Genomic DNA, 26,899 nt, shown 5'->3' on the forward strand with positions numbered 1-26,899 from the left:
CAAACAACCTCATTTGTCTTCTTGTGTCAAACCTTTTTTTTTCGGCCTAATAGACGTAGCAGTGAAAAGTACTGCAATACATACACTGTCCTTTAGGTGGTGGTAGAGTAACAAGAACAACCTGTAGCATTTGTTATTGGTTTTGGACATGATTGTAATGTTTTCAAAGATTAGACTAACGGTTCTAAAATGACAGTCAACTCAAATACTGTAACTAAAATATACATTTTAAAATCTTTATTGAATTAAAATGAAAAGGCTTTTTTTTAAGCATTCTTACCGTTGTTGAATGGGTGGGTATCCATTGGTTGGAAAAGAAGTAGTTCTGTATTCTGCTGAAGTATTACTGCAAGTTATTAGCCAATTATGAGATTACATAATCTGAAGATTCACATCATCACACACAGAGCATTTTGGAATGAAAGAAACATGTCGGTATACTCTAAAATGTCCTATATTTCATGAAAAAAGCACCCATAATGAGTCATTCAACATGTATAAATTCAAATTTATTAAATTCTGCCCCCCCCCCCAAAGAAGTAAAATATATTTCAGTCAACATATACACTTCACACATGCATTACAATTCATGTTTTCCTTGGTTCATTTCACATTAAAAAGTGTACAGTGCAATTTAATATATATTAACACTTACAAAAAAATTAAAATCTTACATCAATTCGATTGGAATCCCATCTCAATGAGGCCCACAATGTGCAGGTAACAACAAGTACGTGGGTTGGTGTCATGCACGGATGACTCTCAATAGAGAAAGTGAATGTGCAGCACACGACAGGACGAGGAGGCATAAATACATTTGCAACAGCCATACTCAACAATAGGGTTTCAATGAAAATAATGTGCACATAAAACGCTGTGGCTGGGTGCTCAGGTACGGATCAAAAATACAAAATTGTTGTCTCATGGCACTAATGGCTGTGCCGAAAAGAACAAATTCAAAATGTAAGAACATGGACAACTTTTGCTGTTTTGTACTATTTTGTACGCACAGTTTTTGTATGGTTTGTTTTCTTGTTCAAAAAACTTTCCCTTTACCATATCGTTCCGTGGAATTGAGTACCCACACAAAACAACCTACACGTTACTGACTCATCGTCTGGACTTTTTTTTTTTTTTAGTGCCAACATTTGATAAAGAAAGCGAAAAAAAGAAAGAACTCATCGCAAAGTACAATGATGGCTTATGGAAAGTCCGCATCAACGTCATTTATAATTATTTTGCATTATTTTATAATGTACACTACCGCTCCAAAGTTTGGGATGACTTGGAAATGTTTTTTTCCAGTCTGAGATATGGCTTTTTCTTGGCAGTCCTGCTATGAAGTCCAGCATCCTGAAGTCGCCGCTTCACTGATGGCTACTATTTAGTGCAGCTGTGAGGCATCTTTGTCTTAAACTACACACTCTCTTGCACAGTTGTGCAGCGTTTTTCTGTCGTTGTTAGACCCAGTTTGTGCTGTTCTTTGAAGGGAGTAGTTAACAGCATGGTAAGAGATTTTAGTTTTAGTTTAGATTTTTAGATGGCTTTTCTAATCATCTATTAGCCTTATAAAAGGATGAACTTGGATTAGCAGCCATACCAGGAGATTGATGCAGAGGACTGACAGTTGTTGATAGTAGGCCTCGATGGAAAAATGGAGATCCTTCTTTGAAAATTAATTTTAATTGTTTGTGAAATGGATAAAAATGTTTGTGAAATGCATGAACATTTGTTTTTCTTTGGAAAAACAAAGACATTTGCAAGTGATCCCAAACTTTTGAGTGGTAGTGTAAACCTATAATCAATCCATTTAAAAATGTATATTTTGTTAATATTGTGGAATCAGTAGATTTACATTATTTCTTGTGGGAAAAATGACCTCGGTTTTTATATGTTTCAGTTTGGAGCGAATTAGTAACAAACACCAAGGTTCCACTGTACCAAAATGTCATCTGCTGGGTTGAATACGTTGGTTATTTTTATATTTAGCAGCTTAAATAGTCACAAAAAGCTTGAAGAGCGCCAAATTCTCACACACACACACTTCCCATGCATTTTTTCGTACACATTTATCACTTTCCGCTGTCAAAAAACACTAGTCCGTGTGTTTTGTCTGCATTTGTATGAATTTGAATTGCCTGAAATCAACTCTCCTTTCTCCCTGTCTGAGCTGCTCTTGCAGAACCCAGGAACCTGCAAAATTTGACTCATGACTCATGGAATTGTATCAACGGGGTTATAGTCCAGACAAGATCTCACAAGATTACTTTTGACAGGTAAGACTGAAAAAAAAATTATTTGGACTGTTTTTGTCCAGGTTGCACGGTTCTCTGGTGGTTAGCATGTTCTCCCCATGCATGTGTGGGTTTTCTCTTTACTCGGCTTTCCTCCCACATTAACAGAAATATGCATGTTAGGTTGCTGGAGACTCTAAATGCGAGTGTGAATGGTTGTTTTAGCTCGACGGCTAACTTTGTCGACGCTTATGCTGCGGACCGTGGATTGAGCCCGGGCACAAGGTGGCACTGGCTGGACACCAGACGAGACAAAGACCATCTTCTTCTATAAATACTAACTTGCTGAAAATTCATAGCAGAGCAAAGCGTTTCATCTTTGGCTGAGAATCATAACGAAGGAAGTGTAAACATTCATGCGTATTATTGTACCCATGATGCACCCACTTACCACTTTATTAGGTACACCAGCACAAGCTGGAAGATAGAAGAGTGGTTTCAATACCAATCATGGCTGGTGTACAGAACGTCAGCCATTCATGGTCACATGACTTGCAGCAGAAGCTCTTTACTGAATAGTCATAAGTCCAAGTCAGTTTACCTTGGTTTGGAGATCCCTCACCACTAAAGCTGCCTCCATCACTTGCATGGTGGCAAGCTCCTGCTGGGCGACGCCGGCAAACCCGAGTAGAAGTTACCCTGCGTCCCGTCGGATGAGTTGCACCGGATGTGACCTTCCAGGGGCACGGACACGGCGCAGTGCGCAGGCGTCTTCTCGCCGGCTCCTTTGCTGAAGTGGCAGCTCAGTAACGAGCGCAGGTGTCGGAAGACGGACTTGCGGCAGATAATGAAGACCCAGGGGTCCACGATGGGGTTGAAGGCATAGAAGCGGAAGGCGGTCAGGTTCTCGTGGTCGCCGCAAAACGGGCGGATGGCGTTGATGAAGCCTGCGATCTGAAACGACAGAAGGGAGATGTTGGAGTACGGGAGCTTCGCAATAGTAGTTAAAAAATTTCTGTCCCCTAGAGGGGGCATGATAGAAAAAACTGTATTGTGTATCCAGCGCATAGAGAGAACAGATAGCATCAAACAACCCCAAGCGAGCTTTTCTTCCTGTCACTCACACACCAGTTATATTACATAACATTTACAGGACCATGGGCCATTAGACTGTCTTGGACTGTGTTCCTGCCAAATGTCCCTGACCATTCTGAACTATGTAGTGCAGCAAGGTGATTATTTTAGCGGCCATCCTGAAATCTACCTAGCAACAAGTGACCATGCACACATGTGATTTGACTAGTTAACGACGATCCCTGTTTCATTCATTTTCTATCGCTTATCCTCACAAGGGTGGCGGGGGTGCTGGAGTCGATCCCAGCTGTCTTCAGGCGAGAGGCTGGGTACACCCTGGACTGGCGGCCAGCCAATCACAGGGCACATATAGACAAACAACCATTCACACTCACATTCATACCTATGGACAATTTGGAGTCGCCAATTAACCTAGCATGTTTTTGGAATGTGGGAGGAAACCGGAGTCCCCGGAGAAAACCCACGCATACACAGGGATGGAATTGAACTCGGGTCTCCTAGCTGTGAGGCCTGCGCGCTTACCACTCGTCCACATGTAAAAAGTTTGATCAAGTTTCACACATAAAAGGCTAATAAGAGAGAGTTTTCCTGGTATGTAGCCAAGTAAAGCGGTCGTCAATGGCAGTAAACACCACAGGTCAGCCAGACAGCAGCAGCTGGAAGCTCAGAAACAGACCACAGCTGGCCCATGAAGGCTCTTTCTCACCTCACTCTTCTTCTCCATCAGCAGATCTCCATAACCTCCACAAAAAACAAACACATGATGGATTGTTTTTGTGCTGCCCCAAATGTTTCCCTGTTGCTAGGGCCTCGTTCCACGATGAATAGGGTGGCGACGGAGAAGAAACAGAGGGAGCCAGACCAGACAATATGTTCAATATGTTCTTCAGGCTCACGGATGTGGTCATCCTTGAGAAGCGGGAGGAGGGGGAAGAACTAAACAACAGCAATAACGGCAATCCCTCCCTGACATCACAACTGGAGAATCATAAGAGCTGCCATCTTACTACAACACAATGCTACGCCCTTAGCTTTCGGAACTCATCGTGTTGACTTCATGTTTAGGCAATGCAGCATATTGCACGTACATGCACGCTCTTGCATGAGTAAGCATATCATGAACTTGATGGATTACTTTTGTTGTGAAAGTTGGCGGTTACGATGAATAACCGGTGGTTATGTCATCACATTCATGTATCATGTGTGTTGCATGTGCTTGAATGTGAAGTAGCGCAACATGGACTTTGAATTTATTGGATTATTTTGAGTCTTTTTATTAATTTCTATTGTGCATGGTGGCAATTTTCACTAATAACTCACGAACGAGGGATTTAATTAATTTAATGACACATATATTATATCACATGGACATGTGCTCATCCATGAGTGAGTGTATTTTGGACTTTTTGTGGATTATTTTGAGTCTTTCTGTTGTGAAAGGTGGCGATTACAATGTGGCCGTTATGTCATCACATAAATGTAATATACGTAAATAATATGTGGTCTGTGTTGAATATGCTTGTGCGTGAACGAGCACACCAAACCTTTGACTTTGTGGATTATTTTGACTCTTGTCTTTATTTGTATTGTGCAAGGTTTTCATTAATAACTGGTGGAAGGCGAGGGATTGAATGACACATACAATATATTGCACACACATGTGCTTGAGCGTGAATGAGTGTATCATGGACTTTGTGGATTATTTTGAGTCTTTCCATTTATTTCTATCGTGCGATGTGGCACTTTTTATTAATAACTGGTGGGAGGAGGGATTGAAGGACACATACAATATAAAGCACACACATGTGTTTGAGCATTAATGAGTATATCATTAACTTTGTGGATTATTTTGAGTCTTTCCATTCATTTATATTATGCAATGTGGCAGTTTTCATTAATAACTGGTGGGAGGAGGGACTGACAGACACATACAATATATTTCCCACACTCACATGTGCTTGTGTATGAGCGTATCATGGAGTTTGTGGATTATTTTGAGTCTTTAAGTGTTTCTATTGCGAAAGGTGGCAATTAATATTACTAACTGGTGGGTGGAGTGATCACAGTCATTTTATGATATTGAACACTTGAACAAAGCGCATTGTGGTTTTTAACTATGTGGATTATTTTGAGACTTTCTACTCATTTCTAATGTGCAAGGTTGGAGGTTTGATTCACAACCTGTGAGAGTGAGCGTATAATGCATCTTGTGAATTATTTTCAGCCTTTTATTTGTCTCTCTTGTGAAGGGAGGCGGTTATGATGAAACCTGGCAGGAGGAGCAATCAGAATTTCTGCTAAGTACATGTCTTGTGTTTTAGGGAGCATATCATGGATTTTTGACTTTGAGTCTTTTAATTTTTGTTGTGTAAGGTGGAAGTTTTCATTAATAACTGGCAGGGGAAGGAATTCAATTAAATGACACATTCAGTATATTGCACACACATGCGGTCGTGCACACGTGAGCGTATCATGGACTTTGTGGATTATTTTGAGTCTTTATGTTTTTCTATTGTGAAAGGTGCAATTAAGATTAGTAGCTGGTGGGCGGAGTAATCACATTCCTCTTATGATATGTTGTGTGCTCGTGCCTGAATTAACACATAGTCTTTGACTATGTGGAGGGACTGAATGACCCATATGTGTAAGTTTTCATTAATAACTGGCAAGTGAATGAATTCAATTAATTATATGACACATACAGTATATTGCACGCACATGCGGTCGTGCATAGGTGAGCATATAATGGCCTTTGTGGATTATTTTGGGTCCAGGTTGGGTGTCATGGAAATAAACGGTGCTTGGAACACTAAAGGGCCGAAGCGTAGTACATATTGCCCAGCGTGAGTGCACCAGTGTTGTTATTGGCTCACCACGGTGAAACAAGCATCAAATAATCTACAACATGTCACGCTCCAAGCCGTGTCAACATAAACTCCATCATCAAGTGTTGCCAGAAACCTTTTCCTGCCTGATGAGCAGCGCCACCCGCCACTGTTGCTTCTGTTCCTACACGCCACCCTGCCTCTTATGGTCCTCCAAGCCGTGCGGAGAAGAACACAAATCAAGACTGTCTGCTCCCAGCGCCAAAGGCCACGGGGACAAAAGCAATGATGTGTCAGTCAGTCTTTAAACATGAGTATATGAATGTGTTGCAGGCCTGAGGTTACAGGGGTGAGGGAAGAAGCGAGAGGGAAGAGCATGCGGCTTGGTGGGGCTTGTGGGAAGAGTACTAATTGGTAAAGGCACTCAGGTTCGCTCATCTATCATCCTGCCGTCAGCCACCTTTAATCCAAAAATATGACTGTAAGAATAATCAATTGTAAATAAGTTATAAGCTAAAACAAAAACAAATGGATCTAAAGCAGAAGAAAGTAAAAGAAAATAAATGAATCACTTGGCTAACAGATTTCCTTGCAAAAAATACTACTGTACCTTATGCTTACATTTTTATTTCTAAAAAATCTAAATTAAGTAGACATAGTAAAAATAATCCGAAAAAATAATAAGGGCTAAAAAAAACTTTACTCAAGATAGAAAATAAGCTTTAAAAAAATAGTAAATATCATTTATAATACTGATTTATTTGCAATTACTTAAGAGCAATTACTTAAAAGCAAAAAAAAGTAAAGTAAAAAAAAAACTATAAATAAAGTTTAAAAATTCCAGAAAAAAATATTTTAAAATATCATAAATAAATTAATAAAAATGAAGTACATAAAAATAATGACATAGGTATATATAATATGGGAGAAGCAACACTAATTCACACTGATAACTCATTTAATATAAATAAAATAAACAATGCAAAATAATCCCTCAATAAAGCTTTACTTAACAGCGTTTGCAAAAAATGAAATTAAAACAAAAACAAAAGCTAGTGAAATTAAAAATGTAATGAAATAAATATGTTTTCTTCAATAAAAAACGTAAATGTTAAATCTAATTGTAATTAAACGTTAAAGGCCAAAAGCTTTTAGCTATAAAAGCAGTAAAATGATTAAAGCTGCCCTAATGTGTAACTAGAAACTCAAATACTTAAAAAAAAAAGTATTAAATACGTAAAAAGATTAGCCTGAGTTTACACACAATTAGTGGCGGCAGAGCTGCACTGCGTCACAACTGGAGCTGTTTCTATTACTTTGATGCAGTTTTAACATGGATGTGATTAGCGTGGGTGGACCTAATGAAGCGTCCAGTAAGTAATGGCATCGTCTGGGGCAACCGCACGCATAGCACTGTTACATCAGCAAACACATTAATGAATGCTTGGATCTCATCATTTTACCCCTCAGTCATTTCACCCCATCACTTCAATTATCACGACACATACCATGAACCTCTCAGACCCACTTTTCACTGCACAACTTTGCTTTGTAGCGTCACAGACGTAATCATCAGACCAGCTGATGATGACCGCCACGGCAGCTTCCAAGAAACAGAGCGCGCTAATGGATGTCTACAACGATGCAACCTAGACTATAATTTCCCCATCTCTGGGCCCTGGAGGACTCTTCCCTTACTTTACTCAGCTTCCTGATTCTGTTTGACTGTCCAATCGTTACAAAGCGCACACTGCATTACTGCCTTTTAGTGAGGATCATTTACAAGAGTTAGTCAAGAAAGAGACGCTTCCTGCTTACACAACATTAGGTACACAATCTAATGCCGTACAATACCAGAGTGGTGTGAAAAATTCAACCTTTGAACAATAATTTAGTCAACGGACTTAACTAGTCTGTGATATTTTATGCTAGGTTTACTGTGTAATCAAATGTTTGTTCTGGCGTAAGCGACAGACCATTTTGTTTAGCTTGCCTAAAGCGGCAAGCATCATCAGGAAGAAGTGCTTGACAAAAATCAAGACTGTCGGGCAAAGGTGGACTACATGAAGCTGGACTATCCGTCAAACTGTCACTGAAGTCCAACGCCTTTCCAATGTTACTCGGTTGTGTTGAAGAGTCAGAAAAGCAAGCTGCAAGTAATAGTGAAATGAGCTTGAGAGCTGTCTGGAAGTCCTCGGGAGCGCTAGGGAGTGTGACCAATCACAGCGCAATGGGCATAATTAGAGGAGGGCTGGGGGTGGAGCAAATTACACAGTCCGTTTGAGCGGGAAGTATGAAATCTATGGAAACACTGCAGAAAGATGGATCTGGAATCTGGAAGATCTAGAAAGCTTTCTGTGTTTCTTTTTGTGTGGAGCTGCTCTCTATAGGAGTCCACAAATCAATACAAAGGGCCGAAAAAGGGGTTTTGGTCAAAATCAGGGGCTTTAGCCGAAACCACCCAATGTTCTACTTCCTGATTTATAAAGACCCAAAAAGATGTGCTTGTTGTCGTTCAAGTTGAATACATTTGTTTCACATATGACCTTCAGGGAAGTGGTTAGCACGCAGACCACAGAGCTAGGAGACTCGAGTTCAATTCCACCCGTGACCATCTCTGTGTGGAGTTTGCATGTTCTCCCCTTACATGTTTTCTCCGGGTACTCCGGTTTCCTCCGACATTCCAAAAACATGCTAGGTTAACTGTCGACTCCAAATTGTCCATAGGTATGAATGTGAGTGTGAATGGTTGTTTGTCTATATGTGCCCTGTGATTGGCTGGCCACCAGTCCAGGGTGTACGCCGCCTCTCGCCCAAAGACAGCTGGGAGAGGCTCCAGCACCCCACACGACCCTTGTGAGAATAAGCGATAGAAAATGAATGAATGAAATAGGTATTAGGTAATAGCACCAGATGAAGGCCAAAGAAATACTGTTGCAACATTATCTGGAAGTTTGTCATCTGGTTGAGATCAGTCACGTCGAGTTGAAAGCATCATCAATAAAATACTGTCTGTGTGTGTGTGTGCGTGTGTGTGTGTGTGCTCAGACACTTTGTCTTTTGGGGAGAACAAGGCTCTGGTCTGAAATAAAATTTAAAAAAAAACAAGGTCTGAAATGTCCATTAGTGGCTTTTTTCTCCTGGGGCTGCTGTGGTGCATTACCTCGACTCATTAGGCACAAAATGGACACTGGTGGGAAAAAGAAAAGTCTGTCATGAAAAACATAAACAAAAAAACAACTGGGTAACATCTTAACCATGCATGCATGGAATTTTGGACTAAAAAAAGGGTCAAGTATTGACTCTAATGTGTCTTTGTGTCAGTCCATAGAAACTGACACAAAGACATGAAGTGATAAGAGCAAAAAGGAAGTGGAAACAAAAATAATAGAGTGAAACCCCCACTGGGGTGTCGAAAGTGGGTAACATGTAATGTGAAAAGGGAAGCCGCAGTTTGTGTTGAATCTAAAAATAACATGTAGCAGTTGCAACACACGGGCTCTCAATCGGCAGTTCTTCGGCAAAATTATCGCAAGAGCACCAACACAGTCTTTGGCTTCTATTGGACAGTTTTTCCTAGATGTGAACCACAATCACAATAATAAAGTCATTGTTAAGGGAATCAAAACAGAGCATTAACTCATTCAATCCCAAACATTTTTCAAAAGACAACACTTTAAGTACGGCACTTTAAGCACACAGAGCATTGTGTTCTATGGCTATTATACGTATACTGCTTATCCCCATTACGGTCGCGGGGGTATGCTGGAGCCTATCCCAGCTGTCTTTGGGCGTGAGGCGGGGTACATCCTGGACCGTTGGCTAGCCAATCACAGGGCACATATAGACAAACAACCATTCACACTCACATTCATACCTATGGACAATTTGGAGTCGCCAATTAACCTAGCATGTTTTTGGAATGTGGGAGGAAACCGGAGTACCCGGAGAAAACCCACGCATGCACGGGGAGAACATGCAAACTCCACACAGAGATGGCCGAGGGTGGAATTTAACTTGGGTCTAATAGATGTGAGGGCTGCGCGCTAACCACTCGACTGCCGTGCAGCCACGTGTAAAAAGTTTGATAAAGAAACACACACTGGGAGAAGGTACAAACTCCACAAGCAGCGATTCAAACCCAGATGTCCTGTCTGTGTGGGCAACATGCTAACCACTCGTCCACCGTGTGGCTATATAAACATAGAACCTAAGAGAAAGCTTAGACTCCTGTTTTCCATCAGAAAAAAAAGCGTATGTTTCTATCATTCTCCGTTCTTTTGTAATCAACAGTAGAACAATTTTCAGGAAAATATATTTTCAAAATGTATTAATATTAATAAACAATTAAAAATGCATGTTATAAGTTAATAAAATGTATATTGGAGCAAATGTTAAAGGGAAAGATCAACGGATTTTAACCAGCTTTCAGCCTTTTCGAGTTATTTTTTAATGTCTATTCGTGCGAACGACGCCAGAAAATAATTAACCTTAACTAAGTAATCATTTTAATTACCTTCCGGAAGTGACGCACCGGGTTCATCTCGCCCAATACAACAACAACATAACACACTGACTGCCATTGACACGCTACACACGACCGACCAACTTCACTTGCCATATGAGACTATGGCGTCTTCTGGGAATAGTTCGTCTTCTGAAGATGAATTTTTTCATCGAGGAACCATTCGGCCTTACCAATTTGAGCCAAACTTGACAGCAGAAGAAGTAGAAGCCAGGAGAAGAGCGGCTGAAGAGGCGGACAGAACAACCACAATGGCGGCCATACCAGCCGGCCGGGTTACCGGCGACTACTGGTGCACATGCCAGAAATGCCAAGCCATGCCGACAGAAGACGAATGTGTGTGCTGTCATGAAATCCAACAAGCACAAACAATAGTGGACCAATTCGACCCTGAGCCAACCGATGTGGAAGAAGACGACGAGCATCCAGGCTATGTACAGAAGTGTGTGACTGAGCACCCAGATTTCGTGGCTCACCTAAATGAAGCTGTGCTAGACACCTACTTCAGGAGCCACCAGTACAACTGGAGAAGATTTCCAAAGCCAAGAGGACCTAGAGGAACTCTAACAAATGCGTATGTATTTACAGAACTCTACCTCTTCGTGTAACTTGTTCAGGACACTCTGGATCAAACCAAACATAGGTGTGAGAAGTTTTAAGATCACTCACTCGTTACAAGTGACTTTTAAATGGAACAAGCAGGCAAGCAGGCATATTAGAAGTAAACTTGCATGCGATCGATCAACTGTGTAGCCCGCTGCAGGTAAGATCAGTGTGTTATGTTGTTGTTGTATTGGGCGAGATGAACCCAGTGCGTCACTTCCGGAAGGTAATTAAAATGATTACTTAGTTAAGGTTAATTATTTTCTGGCGTCGTTGGCACGAATATACCTTAAAAAACAACTCGAAAAGACTGAAAGCTGGTTAAAATCCGTTGGTCTTTCCCTTTAAGTACTTATGTGCCTAAGTTAAGCATTTTTCATTATAATGCCATTGTTTTTCATATATTTTTCAGTTGCTGCCATGAATCGGCTTTCATTATGGAAATGTTTATCAAAACAAACGAATCTGTAACTGCAACACAACGAGCGTTCCGTTTGCACTTCAATCTTGGTAGACATGATCCCGTATCAGTTCGAAACACCATCTTGTGAGCTACTGGATCTGCATTGAAACACAAATCAACCGGCCAAACTCGCACTGCCTGAACTGATTTAATTTTTAAAACATAATGAAACAGAATGGCATTTTATGTACTGTAAAATAAAAATACTTTTTTGTTTCCTTACTTTATTTGCCTTTTATTTAACCTACAAATGTGTCAGATTGGGTAATATGAGTGTGCATGTGTGAAAATGTTAAATATTTCATGGTGTTATATTTGTAAATTGTTATTTTGGGGTATATGAGCCATTTTTATGTTGTTAATGTTGCGGCATAGTTGTTGACACATTTTGGCTCAATATAGCTATATAGCTAATTGCTGAAACTTACTTAAACCTACTGTATATTCTACTGGTCTGGGGCCTGCATGAAGACTGCATGTCTGCCATTACGTGTGTATAACGGATGATCTCCACATTTGTGCTTCTTCTATGGTTTATTTGATGCGAGGGTGTTGTATTTCACCGCCATGTGTCTCTCACCCAGCTTTTATTGGCTCTTATATCTCAACTGAGAATCATCAATCGTCTGAGGATGTTGTTTGTTAAAAGAAAAGTCTGTTTTTTCCACTCAATTCCCATCATTTTTGGGGCATAATTATGTTAAAACAACAACATAAGAATTTTATTTTAGAATTTATTACATATCTAAAAAATATAATGATAATAATACGGTAATATTATATTATTATTATATTATTATTATCATTTATAATACTTCTATTATTATGATTATATGTTCATATGTGTTATATATAAAATACAATTTAATTGAAAAAAAAAACCAACACCTAGAGACCAATGGGAGGCTGTCAGCAGCATCTCCTGAAGAGGCCCCACAAGATGTACACTTAAGAAAGATCAATATGCTGTTATTATTTGGTAACGCAATCATGTTCTACTGGGAGTTTAGGAGAAGACAGATGGTTTGTGTTACAGAGTCTGTGCCTTTCAGTCAATTCATCATTAACCATCCACAACTCCCTGCACATTTACACAAGAGCAATTCAAGGACGCTTTAGCAGCTTATTTCAATTTTAAAAATGTAATAATGCTTCATCAGAAATACGATATTTTTTCTTTTTGGCATTTTTTGAGGTAGTAATGACTAGATTGAGCATAATGCAATTATTTCATCACAAATGAACAACACACCCATGCCCATTCTAGAGAAAAGCATTAGTCAACCCAGTTGCTGAGGAAATAAATGCAGAAATGAAGAGTATGAGTAACCTACATTCTACTTGTGTAACAACGTGGATACCCTGAGGCGCCACCGTGGGATACACAATCAAAAAATAAGCTTGTATTGTGCATTTTGGCGGACAAGAAATCGTTTGTTCGTTCGTTCATTTTCTACCGCTTATCCTCACGAGGGTCGCGGGGGGTGCTGGAGCCTATACCAACTGTCTTCGGGCGAGAGGCGGGGTACACCCTGGACTGGTGGCCAGCCAATCACAAGGCACATATAGACAAACAACCATTCACACTCATATTCATACCTATGGACAATTTGGAGTCGCCAATTAACCTAGCATGTTTTTGGAATGTGGGAGGAAACCGGAGTACCCGGAGAAAATGCACGCATACACGGGGAGAACATGCAACCTCCACACAGAGATACCCGAGGGTGGAATTGAACTTGAGTCTCCTAGCTATGAGGCCTGCGTGCTAACCACTCGACTTCTGTGCAGCCCGACATGAAATCGTATTATTCAAAATAAACATGAATGTTTGGCTTTGAATTGCGGCAAACACAGGTGTCAACACAAGTGCGAGTAGCAGGCAGGCAGGCAGGCACCAACATGAAAAGGTTTGTATTTTATCAAAATGACATCACCGATAAGAATCCAGCAAGACTCCACAAAGAGCAAAGTCGAGTCAGACTCTTTGCAGAGTTCACACAAAGAACACAAAGGCAGCCAAGAAGCTGACAAGTAACACATGAAAAAAAAAATTTCATTATTATTAAATACTTTATTTTAATTAAGATTTTGACAATAAGGAGGGCGCAGTAAAGTATCGACCTAGGCTTTAGAGCTGGGTCTTTGACGTGAACAAGTATTTATTCTGTTAAAGCAATACATCGTTGGTCAAATGTGTGGTGCTGTATTTAAATATGACTGTAATGTATATCACTGTAAATACCAACACAATTAAGATTGGACCTTTGTCTTTGTTTTTGTACAGTGGAGCCTTGGTTAGCGTCATTAATCCGTCCAAAACATGCTCTAATCAAACGTACTCCAATCAGATCCAATGTACCTCAAATAAATAATGCTAATCCAATTAATTTCCCCCCAAAAAGCCAAAAATATTAACCCAAACACATTTTTATAGATTTACAATTATAGCTTTACAAGCCGAAATATATACAGATGAAGAACGAAATGGATAAAAGGATGCCTAAGCTTAATTTTACCTTAAAATGGAGACGGGATTGTTGACAAAGTGTTGACAAAGTGTGCCAGCAAGACACCACCTTATGTCTTGAATCTCACTTCGCCTAGTCTCAGCTTTTCTTCTTGATCAGGGCTGCAACATGGAGCTAAAGAAAGTTGCAAGTGAAAATAATGAAGGGAAATTATATTTTTTTTAACTGCAAGGTATCACAAAAGATTTGCCAGATCTCGCAATTTTTTTTGTATGCTAACTGGAAAAAATTCCACAAACCAAGGCAAAGATTAGATGTAATTTTTTTAAACGTTTTTTTTAACACACCAACTGAGTTTCCACTGCATTGTTATAGTTTGAAGCAATCTGTACAAAATATATAAATATTTTTACATTACAAAATTCAGTTAACACTTATTTTGGTGATAAATCAATTTAAGCAACAGAAAAAATCTGAAGAGCCATTTGAGCCACTGAGACTATTTGTAAGGAGCAAAACCAAAGGAATCGGCTCCCTTAAAACAGTCCAAGTCGCCATGAATTCAAACATGAAGACCAAGTCAAAGATACAGTGGTGCTGTTTTTAAGAACCTACTGCAAACATGCTAGTCAAAGATCATCTATACGATGAGCAAATACCACATGAACATTAGCACGACCTCTTCATGCCCACGCATGTGCTTTGTAAACAGAAGGACGAGCGATGCGTGATATGTTGAATAGGTGGATCAAATGTCCCTCCAACAAACGGAGGCGATCCTAATTGTTTAGGCCGCTTGGTATCTGACTGCGGAGAATCAGCTTTCCTCACATGAAGCCTTTTGCTGCCTTTTTATCTGCAGGCAGCTGCAGCACAATAAAAGTCTGTGAAACAAAGCTTTCCTTTGTCGGGCGGCTCCCACCTGAGCCACCCAAAAAAAGGTCACGCTCTGCCCTGCACGCTCATGCACCGTAGCAGAGTGTAAATGTCCCTGAAACTGGTAACTGGGGTGGAGCTTCTACAAATGAATGATCCCGGAGGTTAAACACCATGTTCACCTGAATAGAAGTCTCAAAAAGACTTATATTCCGGGTCTTGACCTTTGCACGCCAAACGTGTCAGAGCTTTTCTTCCTGTCGCTCACACACACCAGTGACCTGGAGAGACGCAGTTGTGAAAAGTGCCTCAAATGTTTGCAACCAAGGAGGAGTCACAATGCTAATTTGAGATTTGCACGCCAAATGCGTCAGAGCTTTCCTTCCTGTCGCTCACACACACCAGTGACCTGGATAGACACAGTTGTGAAAAGTGTCTCAAATGTTGTTTGCAACCAAGGAGGAGTCACAATGCTAATTTGAGTTTCGCAAGGCAAACGCGTCAGAGCTTTTCTTCCTGTCGCTCACACACACACACACGAGTTATCTGGAGAGACACAGTTGTGAACAGTGTCTCCAATGTTGTTTGCAACCAAGGAGGAGTCACAATGCTAATTTGAGATTTTGCACGCCAAACGCGTCAGAGCTTTTCTTCCTGTTGCTCACACACACCAGTGACTTGGAGAGACGCAGTTGTGAAAAGTGTCTCAAAGGTTGTTTGTAACCTAATTTTAAGATAATCAGTAACAATTGATCATCTTGTCTGTATTATTTATGAAGAACAGCCGCATGATGGTCTACTGGTTAGCATGTTGGCCACACGGTTAGGAAATCTGGGTTTGAATCTCCGGTGAGTGGGTTTTCTGCATGTAAAACGAATTATTCTTTATAAAAACATAATTTTTGTTTACGTTTTTACTGTGTGAAGTGTAATAATTGGATTTACATTATGTTTTGGTTTTCATACATTTTAGATATTGTCTGACCTTATAGAACAACTAAATAACAAAAAACTGTATTTCCAATGGGAAATTTGTATTTGTAGCCCCTCCCACCACTCTCTGCATTATTTACTCATACAATGAATGTCCATGACTCGCTGGCTGGATGCATATTTGCAGCATACGTACATCCAACAATGGTCTTTGACTGGACCTGTCACGTTTCTCCACGCATCAACACTAGCCTCCATGGAGGGCAATGCTTTCCTTGACAATATTCAACTCATTTTCTTGTACAGAAAGCCCATATGTTATTTGTTTCAGGGCTTCCTGCTCAGGCTGTCAGGACGCGTGGATGTATGAGGTGCAGCGCTCTCACAGGTCGGTATTTAATGTCTCTTACATAATCACATCCATAGATATGTCACAGAAAATAAATGAATCTGTACGTTCGTGTGTTATGCTGCAGCTGTAGTGGATTAAGAGAGAAAGACCGTAGTGATTAGGAAAGATTCCCCATATTTACCCAAGAATAGTATTCACCCTGACATACTACCACATCGGCACTGTTCACAATATCATATAAAGTGGTAGTTCTAAAGAGAAATTGTGCGTTTTAAGCTAAATATGTCTCAAAAATTGCAAAAAAAAGCTTGTTAAGATGTCCCTGGAGACTTCAGTCAATCACACGTGACTTTGCCAACGTACCTCATGAGATCTCTGTTCATAAAGCATGACAACACTGCTGTTTGTTTGGCTTTTTGTGCCTTTCAAACAACCCAATACAGAGCTCTCTCGACGAGGAATAACACCCCTACATTCGTATTACGCAATGTACAGTAGTAGACATAACAATAGAAATGAAGACGTAATATAGATTCACATACTGTATGTTAGCATCAGCACAGTTCTTCCTGTGGTGGCTATTGTCTCATCAATGTAATATTACTGACACAGAGTGACCAGCATAGAACGCCGCATATCACAACGTGTCTTTTCAACGAGTTATATATTATTAATGAATGCCGTATATTTGTATTTTTGTCCATTTAGCAAATCTTAATTTAGGCCATTTTATGTACTATATTTTTTAATTGTGATAAGTGAAGCATGATCTGAGAGAACAACAGGAGAAGAAGAAGAATACACGCAACAGTTCCTAGTTCCTAAAATTTTACATTGGCTACAGATTGTCTGAGAAGCGTGTGGATTGGCTCAAACCGACAACAGTTTAAGATCCTCCGTTAATGACCCCCTGGCATGATGACCAGAGAGCTACGTTCCAATCATAAACTGTATAAGGTTCCTAAAATACACCCTGGACTGGTGGCCAGCCAATCACAGGGCACATATAGACAAACAACCATTCACACTCACATTCATACCTATGGACAATTTGGAGTCGCCAATTAACCAAGCATGTTTTTGGAATGTGGGAGGAGAAAACCCACGCATACAATATTAAAATTAATATTAGCAAAAATGTATCATATTTTTAATAACCTCTCATGGCCCACCAGAGTACCACCACGGCCGCCAAGGGGGCCGCGGCCCCCACTTTGGGAATCACTGGTGCAAACCATCTCATTTCTGCTGGCTGAAGGACAATTTAGCTTGAGGATTCCCTGTCATCCAACCCTAATTAAGTCAAATGTTTGTGTGCCGACTGAGTCACAAACACAGCGGCAGCAGAAGCCCTAATGGGAAGCTTTCATCACTGAGTAAAAAGCATTAATGATTTAAAACCTGCCATGTGTTTAAAAAATGTACCAAAAAATGTCTTTACTGGGGGTTTGCTCCTTTTGATGTCTGTCTGCCATAAAGAAATATATGATACTCATAAGTATTTATGAGTCTGATCACATTCAGGCCCTTAACATAACACTTTATTGATTAGCTACTTAAGGCCAATGTGGTTTCTACAGGAACAGCAAGGATGGTGATGATGGGGCTGGTCTGTTTTCTTCATTAGTCAGTACCCCCGACAGATCTGATCACTTCTAAAGCACAAATAGCAAGGCAAAGATTCATTAGAGATTTATTCCAAAAGATTAGCAATAAGTAGTAATATTGTCTTTTTGTGCCTGGCACTCCACTTCCCTTTTATTGTTAAATCGATGAGCGTTTTATTGTATCGACAGCAGCTGCTGTATATTAATCGCACATTTCAAAAAGGTTTAAAAAGCAATCATCATATATCGTAAGGTTAATGGCTGTGTGAATGCCGCTCCTGTTTGGAGCGCAACGGCAAACAAATCAAACGCACGGCGATAAGGCTCATAACGCCGGCTTCTATTGGTCAAAGGTGTGTTATCTCTGCACGGCGTACACTTTAATGACACTGAGTATTATTTCATTGGTTTCAATCAGAGCCGAGTGGTGACTGTGACAAGTCTGTGAAAAGGGAACTCTTGCACTGAGCAAAAGAAGAAGCACTTCCCTAATTGTGCTCCCGCCCCCAGGTGAAAGGTTTAAAAAAACATTAATACACCAGGGGCTGTTCAACTGGCGGCCCACAGGCCTAACATGATGCGTGAATGACTTATTTTTGCAGTAGATCTGTATAAACATTAAATTACCGTATTTTTTGGACTACAAGTCGCTCCGGAGTATAAGTCGTGCAATGCCAAAAATGCATAATTAGGTAAAAAAAACATACATATGTCGTACTGGAGTACAAGTCGCATTTTTTGCAGGTAATTTATTTTCCAAACTACTTGACCAAAACAGACATTACGTCCTCCTGGAAGGCAAGTTCTAACAATAAAAGAATAGAGAACAGGCTGGATTGATGTAAGATATGCTAACACAATGGTTATTCAACGACACAAAACATAAACATGAACAGAAAAGGTGTCCAGTGTTTATGTAACATAAACAGTTTTTTCATTTATAAGTCGCTCTGGAGTATAAGTCGCAGGAACAGCCAACCTATAAAAAAAAGTGTGACTTATAGTCCGGAAAATACGGTAGTTGCATACGTACATAACCTGAGTACAGGTATAATGTATCATTTTTTGACACAAAGTTAATGTATTACGTTTAGTTAGCATTTGCTAGCAAACATTATCGATATACAAGAAATGAAAAAGATTATGCAAAACACAATGCAGACAAAGTCAATGCAACATATTCACAAGGTTTCAGCAATGGGCCACATTTTCCAGTTAATCGTGAAATAACTGTAACAAACGGAAGTGTCGAAAACACGTATTTCTAGTGGCGTTCAGGATTTCTACAAATCTTTTGCTATAGATGTAGGCATCTTATTAAATCAGAATAATGGAGATGAAAGTTGCATCTCCATGTCTGTTCACTTAATCTACGCTACGGGGGAACAACAGCAAATCAGGAGCTGGGCTTAATGTCAGCTGACTGATGTTATATGACATCTACAAGTTCATGCGATCAACCCACACTAACTAAACGATCGATCAGTAGCTCATGATAATGGCCAGCATGAGGCCAGAGAAGGCGTGTTGTTGCTCCTCCATTATTATTCCAGTATCATCTTCCATCCAGCTTTTCCTCATTACGGTCACAGGGGTATGCCTGTCCCAACTGACACCGGACAAGAGGCGGGGTACACCCAGGACTAATCGCCAGCCAATCACATGGCACATATAGACAAACAACCATTCACACTCACATTCATACCTATGGACAATTTGGAGTCGCCAATTAACCTAGCATGTTTTTGGAATGTGGGAGGAAACCGGAGTACCCGGAGAAAACCCATGCATGCAAACTCCACAAGCGGAGATTCGAACTCAGATCCTGACTGTGTGGCCAACACTGTATAAACTTACCATCATATTTTAAAGGGAACCTATTATGCTCATCTTTAGGCCTATTCTCACATATTCCTTTTCCTTGAAATTCCTTTTCCTTGGACTTCCAAAACGGTCGGTTTTAATTTATTCCACCCACGGCCCGTCCCTGTGATTGATCCCACTCCCAAGTGCTCCCGAGGACTTCCGGACTACTGCTGAACCCCACTTTCTAATTTTCTCCATATACTAGGAGTTAATAATAAATGAATAAACAAATGAATGTATCGAGATTTTTCTGCATGTGGCAAAAATTTTGGACACCCCTGCTCTACAAGGTAAAAAAATTCTTAATACAAGGTCCAAGGATCATAGGGAACCAGTTGACTGATGTAATGCCTCCTCAGGCCATTCAGTAATGGTCTATGTATACTACGTATACATGTGTTGGTGGTCTGCTTCTCCTGAGAGCTTGTTTTCATTTCATCTGAAGTCTTTTTTACCAAATTCTATGGAACATTACTCGTGCCATTGAGGAAAAAAGAACTATTTGAGTAATTAAGGTATTCCCCAGCCTATGCGCGTCTTCTAAGCTGCTGTGCTAAACACAAACAAAACCACTGCAGCCCTGACAGGACGAATGATGTGTTCACTGCAATCAAACGTTCCTCTCATCAACATCTGTTTGCAATCGCGTGAACTCATTTCGCGTTGGTCACAAAGACGCAGCTGCTTTCTTCCTCTCACAGCGCACGGGCACGCCCACATGCATGTGCATGAGTAAACCCGCCAGGTCTGAGGAGTCATTATGAACCAGATTGTGTACAGGGTGACATGAAACGAATCAGTTATCCAGACTTTTCGTGTGCCAAAGCGGCGTGACTGGTAAAACTTTTAAAACCCACAATGATGTCATAAATGTTTCCCATGTATGATACCATGATTCATGTTCAGTTCAGTCTTTAGCACAAACAGAAGGGGAAACTATTGATGTCTACCTGCCAACTACTTAAACATGCTGCTTCAAATGCAAGACAAACACAATGCTGTGCCAATGAATGACACTATCTCCTAAAATTGTCATTTTCTGATACCAAACATGGTTTGACGTGTCTTATGAGCATGGATTGAAGGTTGATTAACCTGATGAACAAGTCCGCCATTCTGCGTTTTTGAATAGTACACACCTGTCAAATAACATAGCTGGCATTAATACACACACAGGTAACATGGGACACTCTTAAGGCACACCTTATAGTTAATAAGGCAGAAATCAGTGCATCCAGTACAAATATTCTATCAAATAAGTCAACATTTGCATCAATAATTCTCTGTCCAATCTTTGTTTCGATGGTTGGAGTTGGCAGTATCGTCCGAACAAGTGGACCAAGACCAGCTGATAGACTTGAGAGACATGAGAACACGAATCCCCGATCTCCTGACTGTGTGGCCTACATGTTAACCACTCTTCAACCGTGTGACTCGGCTTTGGTGCCATGACAAAAGATTTATTATTTTTGATTGAGTGAAAAAAGGAGTTTCCAACATTTGGGTTGTTGGTGTTGAAAAGGGCAACAATCGCATATAGCATTCCTAAGTGACAGAGGAACATCCATCAACAACATCTTTAAAAAAAATTCCCTTTGACCAACGTGTTAAGCAACTATTGCGTTCCTGTTAAATGTGCTCTGCACTGACAGTCATTCTGTGCTTTCAGGACATCGAACCAAGCGCACCTTGACTGTTCAGGTCCTCTGAAACAAGATGTTTCGCCTCTCATCTGAGCAGGCTTCATCAGCTAATGTTGAAGACCAGATAGGACAGCTCTAGTTTGAGACTGTTATCAGGATCTGGTTGACTCGATCGCAGATGGACTGTTGAAGTTGTCTTAGACCAGTGTTTTTCAACCTTTTTTGAGCCGTTTTTTTTACATTGGAAAAATTTTGCGGCACACCAATAACCAACATTTTTTGCTTCTTTCAGCTTTTTCCTGATTACGGACTCCCCACAGCAGATCCTTTTGATCTGCATACTAATTTAACCAACAATGTTACAAAATGTCACCACTACCTCTCACGTGCATCACTAAGTCTATTAGAGGAACGAGGCAATCAACTACGTGTTGCCACACGGACGAATATTACATTGCTCTGCCAGTCTTTACACCAATGACACGCGACAATGACATAATATTTGCAGAAAATTATTAATACATGTTAATAAAAAAAGTGATATTGAATAATTCCTCACGGCACACCTGACGATTTCTCACGGCACACTTGTTGAAAATCACTGTCTTAGACTATGTTTCACTTCATGCTCAAAACCGCTCTAGTATATCTACTATATGTATTTTGCCTTTTACCTGTGCAGGCTCCAGACCAGTTAGGACAGTTATAGTTTGAGACTGTTATCATCAAGGATGTCTAGTTGAATCAATCGCAACCGAAATGCTCTGGCTGTGTTCGACAACGTTTTGCCTCTCATCCAAGCAGGCTTCATCAGTTCATACCGAAGACTAGATAGGTCCGCTCTAGTCTGAGACTATTCAAAGCAAGACTATGTAATCTTGAGCACGACAGAGACCTGGATGAATGAGAATGCAGCAACAACACAAACAAACACACATCATAAAAAGTAGATTAACTCACGGTCAGCGGCAGGGAGCAGACGGCAAAGATGACAGTGATGAGCGCCAGCAGCACCAGGTGGTCCATCTCCTCCACACCCTGTCCGAACAAGGCCAGGCTAAGCTTCCTCCTCCTGCCGACAGAGCCCACTGAGCCTCGCCGCATCAGCTGGCTGCGGTGCATCTGACAGAGGCTCACGATCACCGAGCCGTTGCATACAAACACGGAAAGGATGAGCAGCGCCATGAGGGACGAGTAGGACAGCGAGAAAGCCTGCACCCGCTCGGCGTTGGCGCCACTCGTGGCGTCCATGTCGATGAAGCACCACGTGCCCGGGCAGTACTGCCTGAACTTGCCGATGCCAGCCAGTGGCAGCAAGCAGAAGGCTAGGGAGAAGAGGTAAATGGTGACCAGCGTGACCTTGGCAAAACTGCGTCGGATGTACACAGAGTAAAAGTACGGGTGGCTGATGGCCAGGCAGCGCTCCACAGCCATGGCGCAAAGGATGAGGGTGGGCGCCAGGCCGAAGAAGCTCATGGCAAAACCAAAAAGCTGACACAGTCCCTCGTCACCCAGGCCGATGAGGGACACGTTGCGGGCGTAGCAGATGAACACAGGCGGACTGAGGAGACAGGTGCCCAGCAGGTCAGTGAGGGCCAGACCAGTCACCAAGATGGAGAAAACGGACGACCTGGAGCGATGTTCCTTTCGGTGAACGCCCAGGATGAAGAGGGCCAGGAGGTTCCCGACCACGCCGGCCAAGAACATGATGATGCTCGTCGCCGGTTTACTGTCGCCCTTCACCGTGGCATCGTTGCACGTGATGTTGGGGCACAGCCCGTCGGAAACCATGCTGGTGTTCATGTGTCAATCACTAGCGGGGATCTAGATAGCTCCTGGACGACGATGGAAGGAAAGGGGATGGTCCTGGTTTCATTTGGAGGGAGGGGGTGACACGGGATACCGCACAGAACCAGATTGGTCTCAGCAAAACATTCTGTGAAGGAAACAATCACAAACTTACACAATGCTTGACAATAAACAGACTTCCATTTTGTATCACTGCTCTGTATTAAATATATGTGTCATATGGAGCGCTAAAAGATGATCCCTCACCTTGCGGTGGTTATCCTCTTCGGTTAAGAACTCCGGCGATGCACATGTGAGCCACGCTGAGAGGAAGCTTGGAGTTTGAAAGCAGCGCTCACCAACACACTGATGATGTTTGGCAGCAGCTCCCCTACCCGCACACTCTCTCTCACCCTCATGACGCCCCTCCTCCTTTCCCTCCCTCCGCCTACCGTGAGTAAGACCATACTGTGCCAAAAAACAACAAAAAAAAAACACCTGCATACAAGCAAAGACAGGAAGTGAAACATGTGAAATCATCCTGTCATATATAAAGGATCTTTGACTGGCATTTTTGCAGTAGTTTCTTGAAAGCAGGGAAGCTTCACTCAAAAAATAGATGAATTAATAAATTATGGTTTGGTGGTTGAATAGACCTGTTATTAGTAAACATGTGTATTTCTGCCAAGGCTGTCAAAGTTAACACGTTAATGACGGAAGTTCCCATTAACATCTCCTGTGTGACCCCACCGTAGTTTGATTAAAGCATGGTAACTCTGTAGCCACAAGCTGGCACAAACTACTACTAAAAAACTACAAAACTACTACTATTGATGGGAAATGGAGAAAGAAAAGAGTATTTAAATTGCTAAAGTTAGCTTCTACTGTCTGTGTTTGACTTATCACGGATTGCATAGCCTGCCAGGGACTGGAGCAGTGCAGGTATTGTTTTTATTGTCATATACAATGCTACCATGGCATAAGAGTAGCTCAACTAACAGGCAGTTTTCACAATTTTACATGTCTCTGATTTTTGCATCGAACTAGCTAGCTAAATTGGAGTTACAGCTTCTATTGACGGGCTGATGTGAAGACCGTGACTCAAGTCCAGTGTTTTGCTAGCATTAGCCATTTAGCATGGAACTACCAGAATAATGCACATTAGCACTCAAACTCATCAAATCTTACCTTTTATGCATTCCCCACATACTATCAGCGTTCGGAAGCAAGTATGAGGTGAAAGAAAAAGGGGTAAAATACATCCAAATACATCCAGACAGCCCTATTTGCATCAGAGAACGGAGAATCGGTGCGTTCAATGACCGTAGAAAAAGTTGGACAAATCGTAAATCGCATTCAACATTCAAAAACTGTGGAAATGGTTATACTATTGTAATAAAAGAATATTTACTGTTGTATAATGATTAATTTCTATGTATTTCAATGTGTTTTAAAAGAGAAATTAAATGACATTAGGTCAGCAATTTGGATGACATGTTTTGCCCTATGTTTGAGGTATTTTCATTTGTACATTTCATGAAGGAAAGGTGCATTGAGGCAATTCTTTAATAATAGTCCTTACTGAATGTTACTAAATAGGCTTTTTACTCACAAACATTTCGAATTTAAAACCAGTACCAGTACTAAATAAACTAATCTTATTTTGAGCTGACACAAATAAACAAAAACATGTTAGTGTGAGAGGTCTCACTTGCTCACATTTTGTATTTGCTGAACGTTTGTGGGTGAATTTAAGCACTAATATGCTAATAATAAAGAAAAATAGTAATACAAAAATATGTTTGCTGACTGTATTTTTAAAAAAGAATTGCCCAAAGTTCCCAAATTGATATAAAATTATAAATGTAATTATCGTTATAGTTGCACATTGAACCGTTTACCACAAAGAGATTCCCCCTACTTATTATAAATAAAACCCTATTTTTATCTGCAATTAAATGTGATTAATTGTGAGTTAACTATAGACAAAAAATGTGATTAATCGTGATCAAATATTTGAATCGATTGACAGCCCTAATTTCTACTAATGTTACATATTTTTGGCCAATACTAAACATTTCCAAGCATAAAAATGACCAAATGAAACTCCAGTGAGGATAAGCAGCATAGAAGATGGATGGGTATAAGGCAGGTTGTATGTAAACAAACACTATAGGCAAATCCACATGTATATTTATATAGTGATGCCTCGCTTTTTGTTGTTAATTTGTTACAAAATTAATTTTTCTCACAGGATATTATGTAAATCTTATTAATCTGTTCCATACCCCATATTGTTCCATATTTTTTAAATAATTTGTTTGTAGTTATAATTTTCCATGCAGAAAACAATGTGAAATAATTACAAATGAATGAATGGATGGAATTTATTTTGCTGGCCAATTAATTGACTCAACTTTTTTTTTTGGCCCCATGGCGGGTTATTTAGCAGTTGTACTCAATTAAAAAAAAACAAATACACGAACGATCAGTCAGCAAAGCATATAGAGTAGCCTGCTATGTTTGGGCCCTCGATTTCATGGAATATACAGGCCAAACAGAAACAAAACTGTGGCGAAAATTGTCCATAATCATACAAAAAGTCAAGTTCAACCCTCAAACACCATTTATTCGGGATGTTATAAGGTTTCCCTGTGAAGCCTGTCCATGCATGTTTTTCTTATTGTTTGCTTTTCACCACAAGCAAATAGAAAGCAGAGGCACAACACAATTCAACAGTGCAAAAAAAAAAAAAAGCATTTGAATAGAAATGATCGGAAGTAATTGAGTTGTGCCTCGTTTCCTGTTGCCAGTGTCTCTGTTTCTATAATTGACCAAAAACACGATTAGAACACCACTGTGCCAATGTTTGGTTAATGGAGATCGGGTTGCTTCCTAAATTACGCTCTCTCAGTGGAAGTCTGCAGATGCTGGCTGGTGGGAAGCCCAGGTTGGAAAATGAATTATGTGGATTTTCCCAGGATGCGAAAGAAAAGCAGGGTGCGCAACAAAACCTGACATGCCTGCACACATCCCCAAAATGTGACACACTGAGATCCTACAGCTATAGACAGTGTCTCACCGCTACTGTATTGCATTGCATGATGCCGCTAATGATGAAAGAGTTCATAAGAAATGTATTTAACAAGCTCTTGGCCTTATTGGGGGATTAAAAAGTTAGTCGTGAATCTTGAATGTTGAAAAGAGCAGGAAGGGAAGGCACTGACATAAAAAATAAATGCATCTTGGCAGGATGTGGACAACATTTTGACACTTTCCCTTTGTGGGGAATGTTGCATAACAGTGAAAATATTCCTGCTTGTCTGTTTTTCTTCCCACGGGCTGCACGGCGGATGAGTGGTTAGCGTGCAGGCCATACAACTAGGACACCCGAGTTTGATTCCACCCTCGTACATCTGTGTGGAGTTTGCATGTTCTCCCCATGCATGCGTGGGTTTTCTCCGGGTACTCCGGTTTTTCTCCCACATTCCAAAAACATGCTAGGTTAATTGGCCACTCCAAATTGTCCATAGGTATGAATGTGAGTGTGAATGGTTGTTTGTCTATATGTGCCCTGTGATTGGCTGGCCACCAGTCCAGGGTGTACTGCAACTGTAT

The 26,899-nt window shown here is 40.7% G+C and overlaps 1 protein-coding gene across 1 annotated transcript; it reads right to left on the reverse strand.

Annotated features, from left to right (window-relative positions):
- Nucleotides 1–404: 404 nt before the first annotated feature.
- ptgir (prostaglandin I2 receptor) lies at nt 405–25,549 on the reverse strand. The gene is made up of 3 exons (XM_058079449.2): nt 23,549–25,549; nt 22,454–23,429; nt 405–3,188 (listed from the first exon to the last, which is right to left on the reverse strand). The coding sequence occupies exons 2-3, from the start codon at nt 23,294–23,296 to the stop codon at nt 2,874–2,876; spliced, it is 1,158 nt and encodes a 385-aa protein (XP_057935432.2). The 5' UTR covers nt 23,297–23,429; nt 23,549–25,549; the 3' UTR covers nt 405–2,873.
- Nucleotides 25,550–26,899: the final 1,350 nt, after the last annotated feature.

Source organism: Doryrhamphus excisus, linkage group LG8 (genome assembly GCF_037039965.1).
Source record: "Doryrhamphus excisus strain RoL-2023G ecotype Guam linkage group LG8, RoL_Dexc_Guam_v1.1, whole genome shotgun sequence".
In the NCBI taxonomy this organism is placed as follows: domain Eukaryota; kingdom Metazoa; phylum Chordata; class Actinopteri; order Syngnathiformes; family Syngnathidae; genus Doryrhamphus; species Doryrhamphus excisus.

Bases quoted from the DNA above. Each gene is read 5' to 3' on its own strand.
- ptgir (XM_058079449.2), bottom strand. From the start codon at position 23,296: ATGAACACCAGCATGGTTTCCGACGGGCTGTGCCCCAACATCACGTGC. The intron at 3,189-22,453 runs GTGAGTTAATCT...CTGTCGTTTCAG, and splicing joins TCTGCTCCCTGCCGCTGACC to ATCGCAGGCTTCATCAACGC.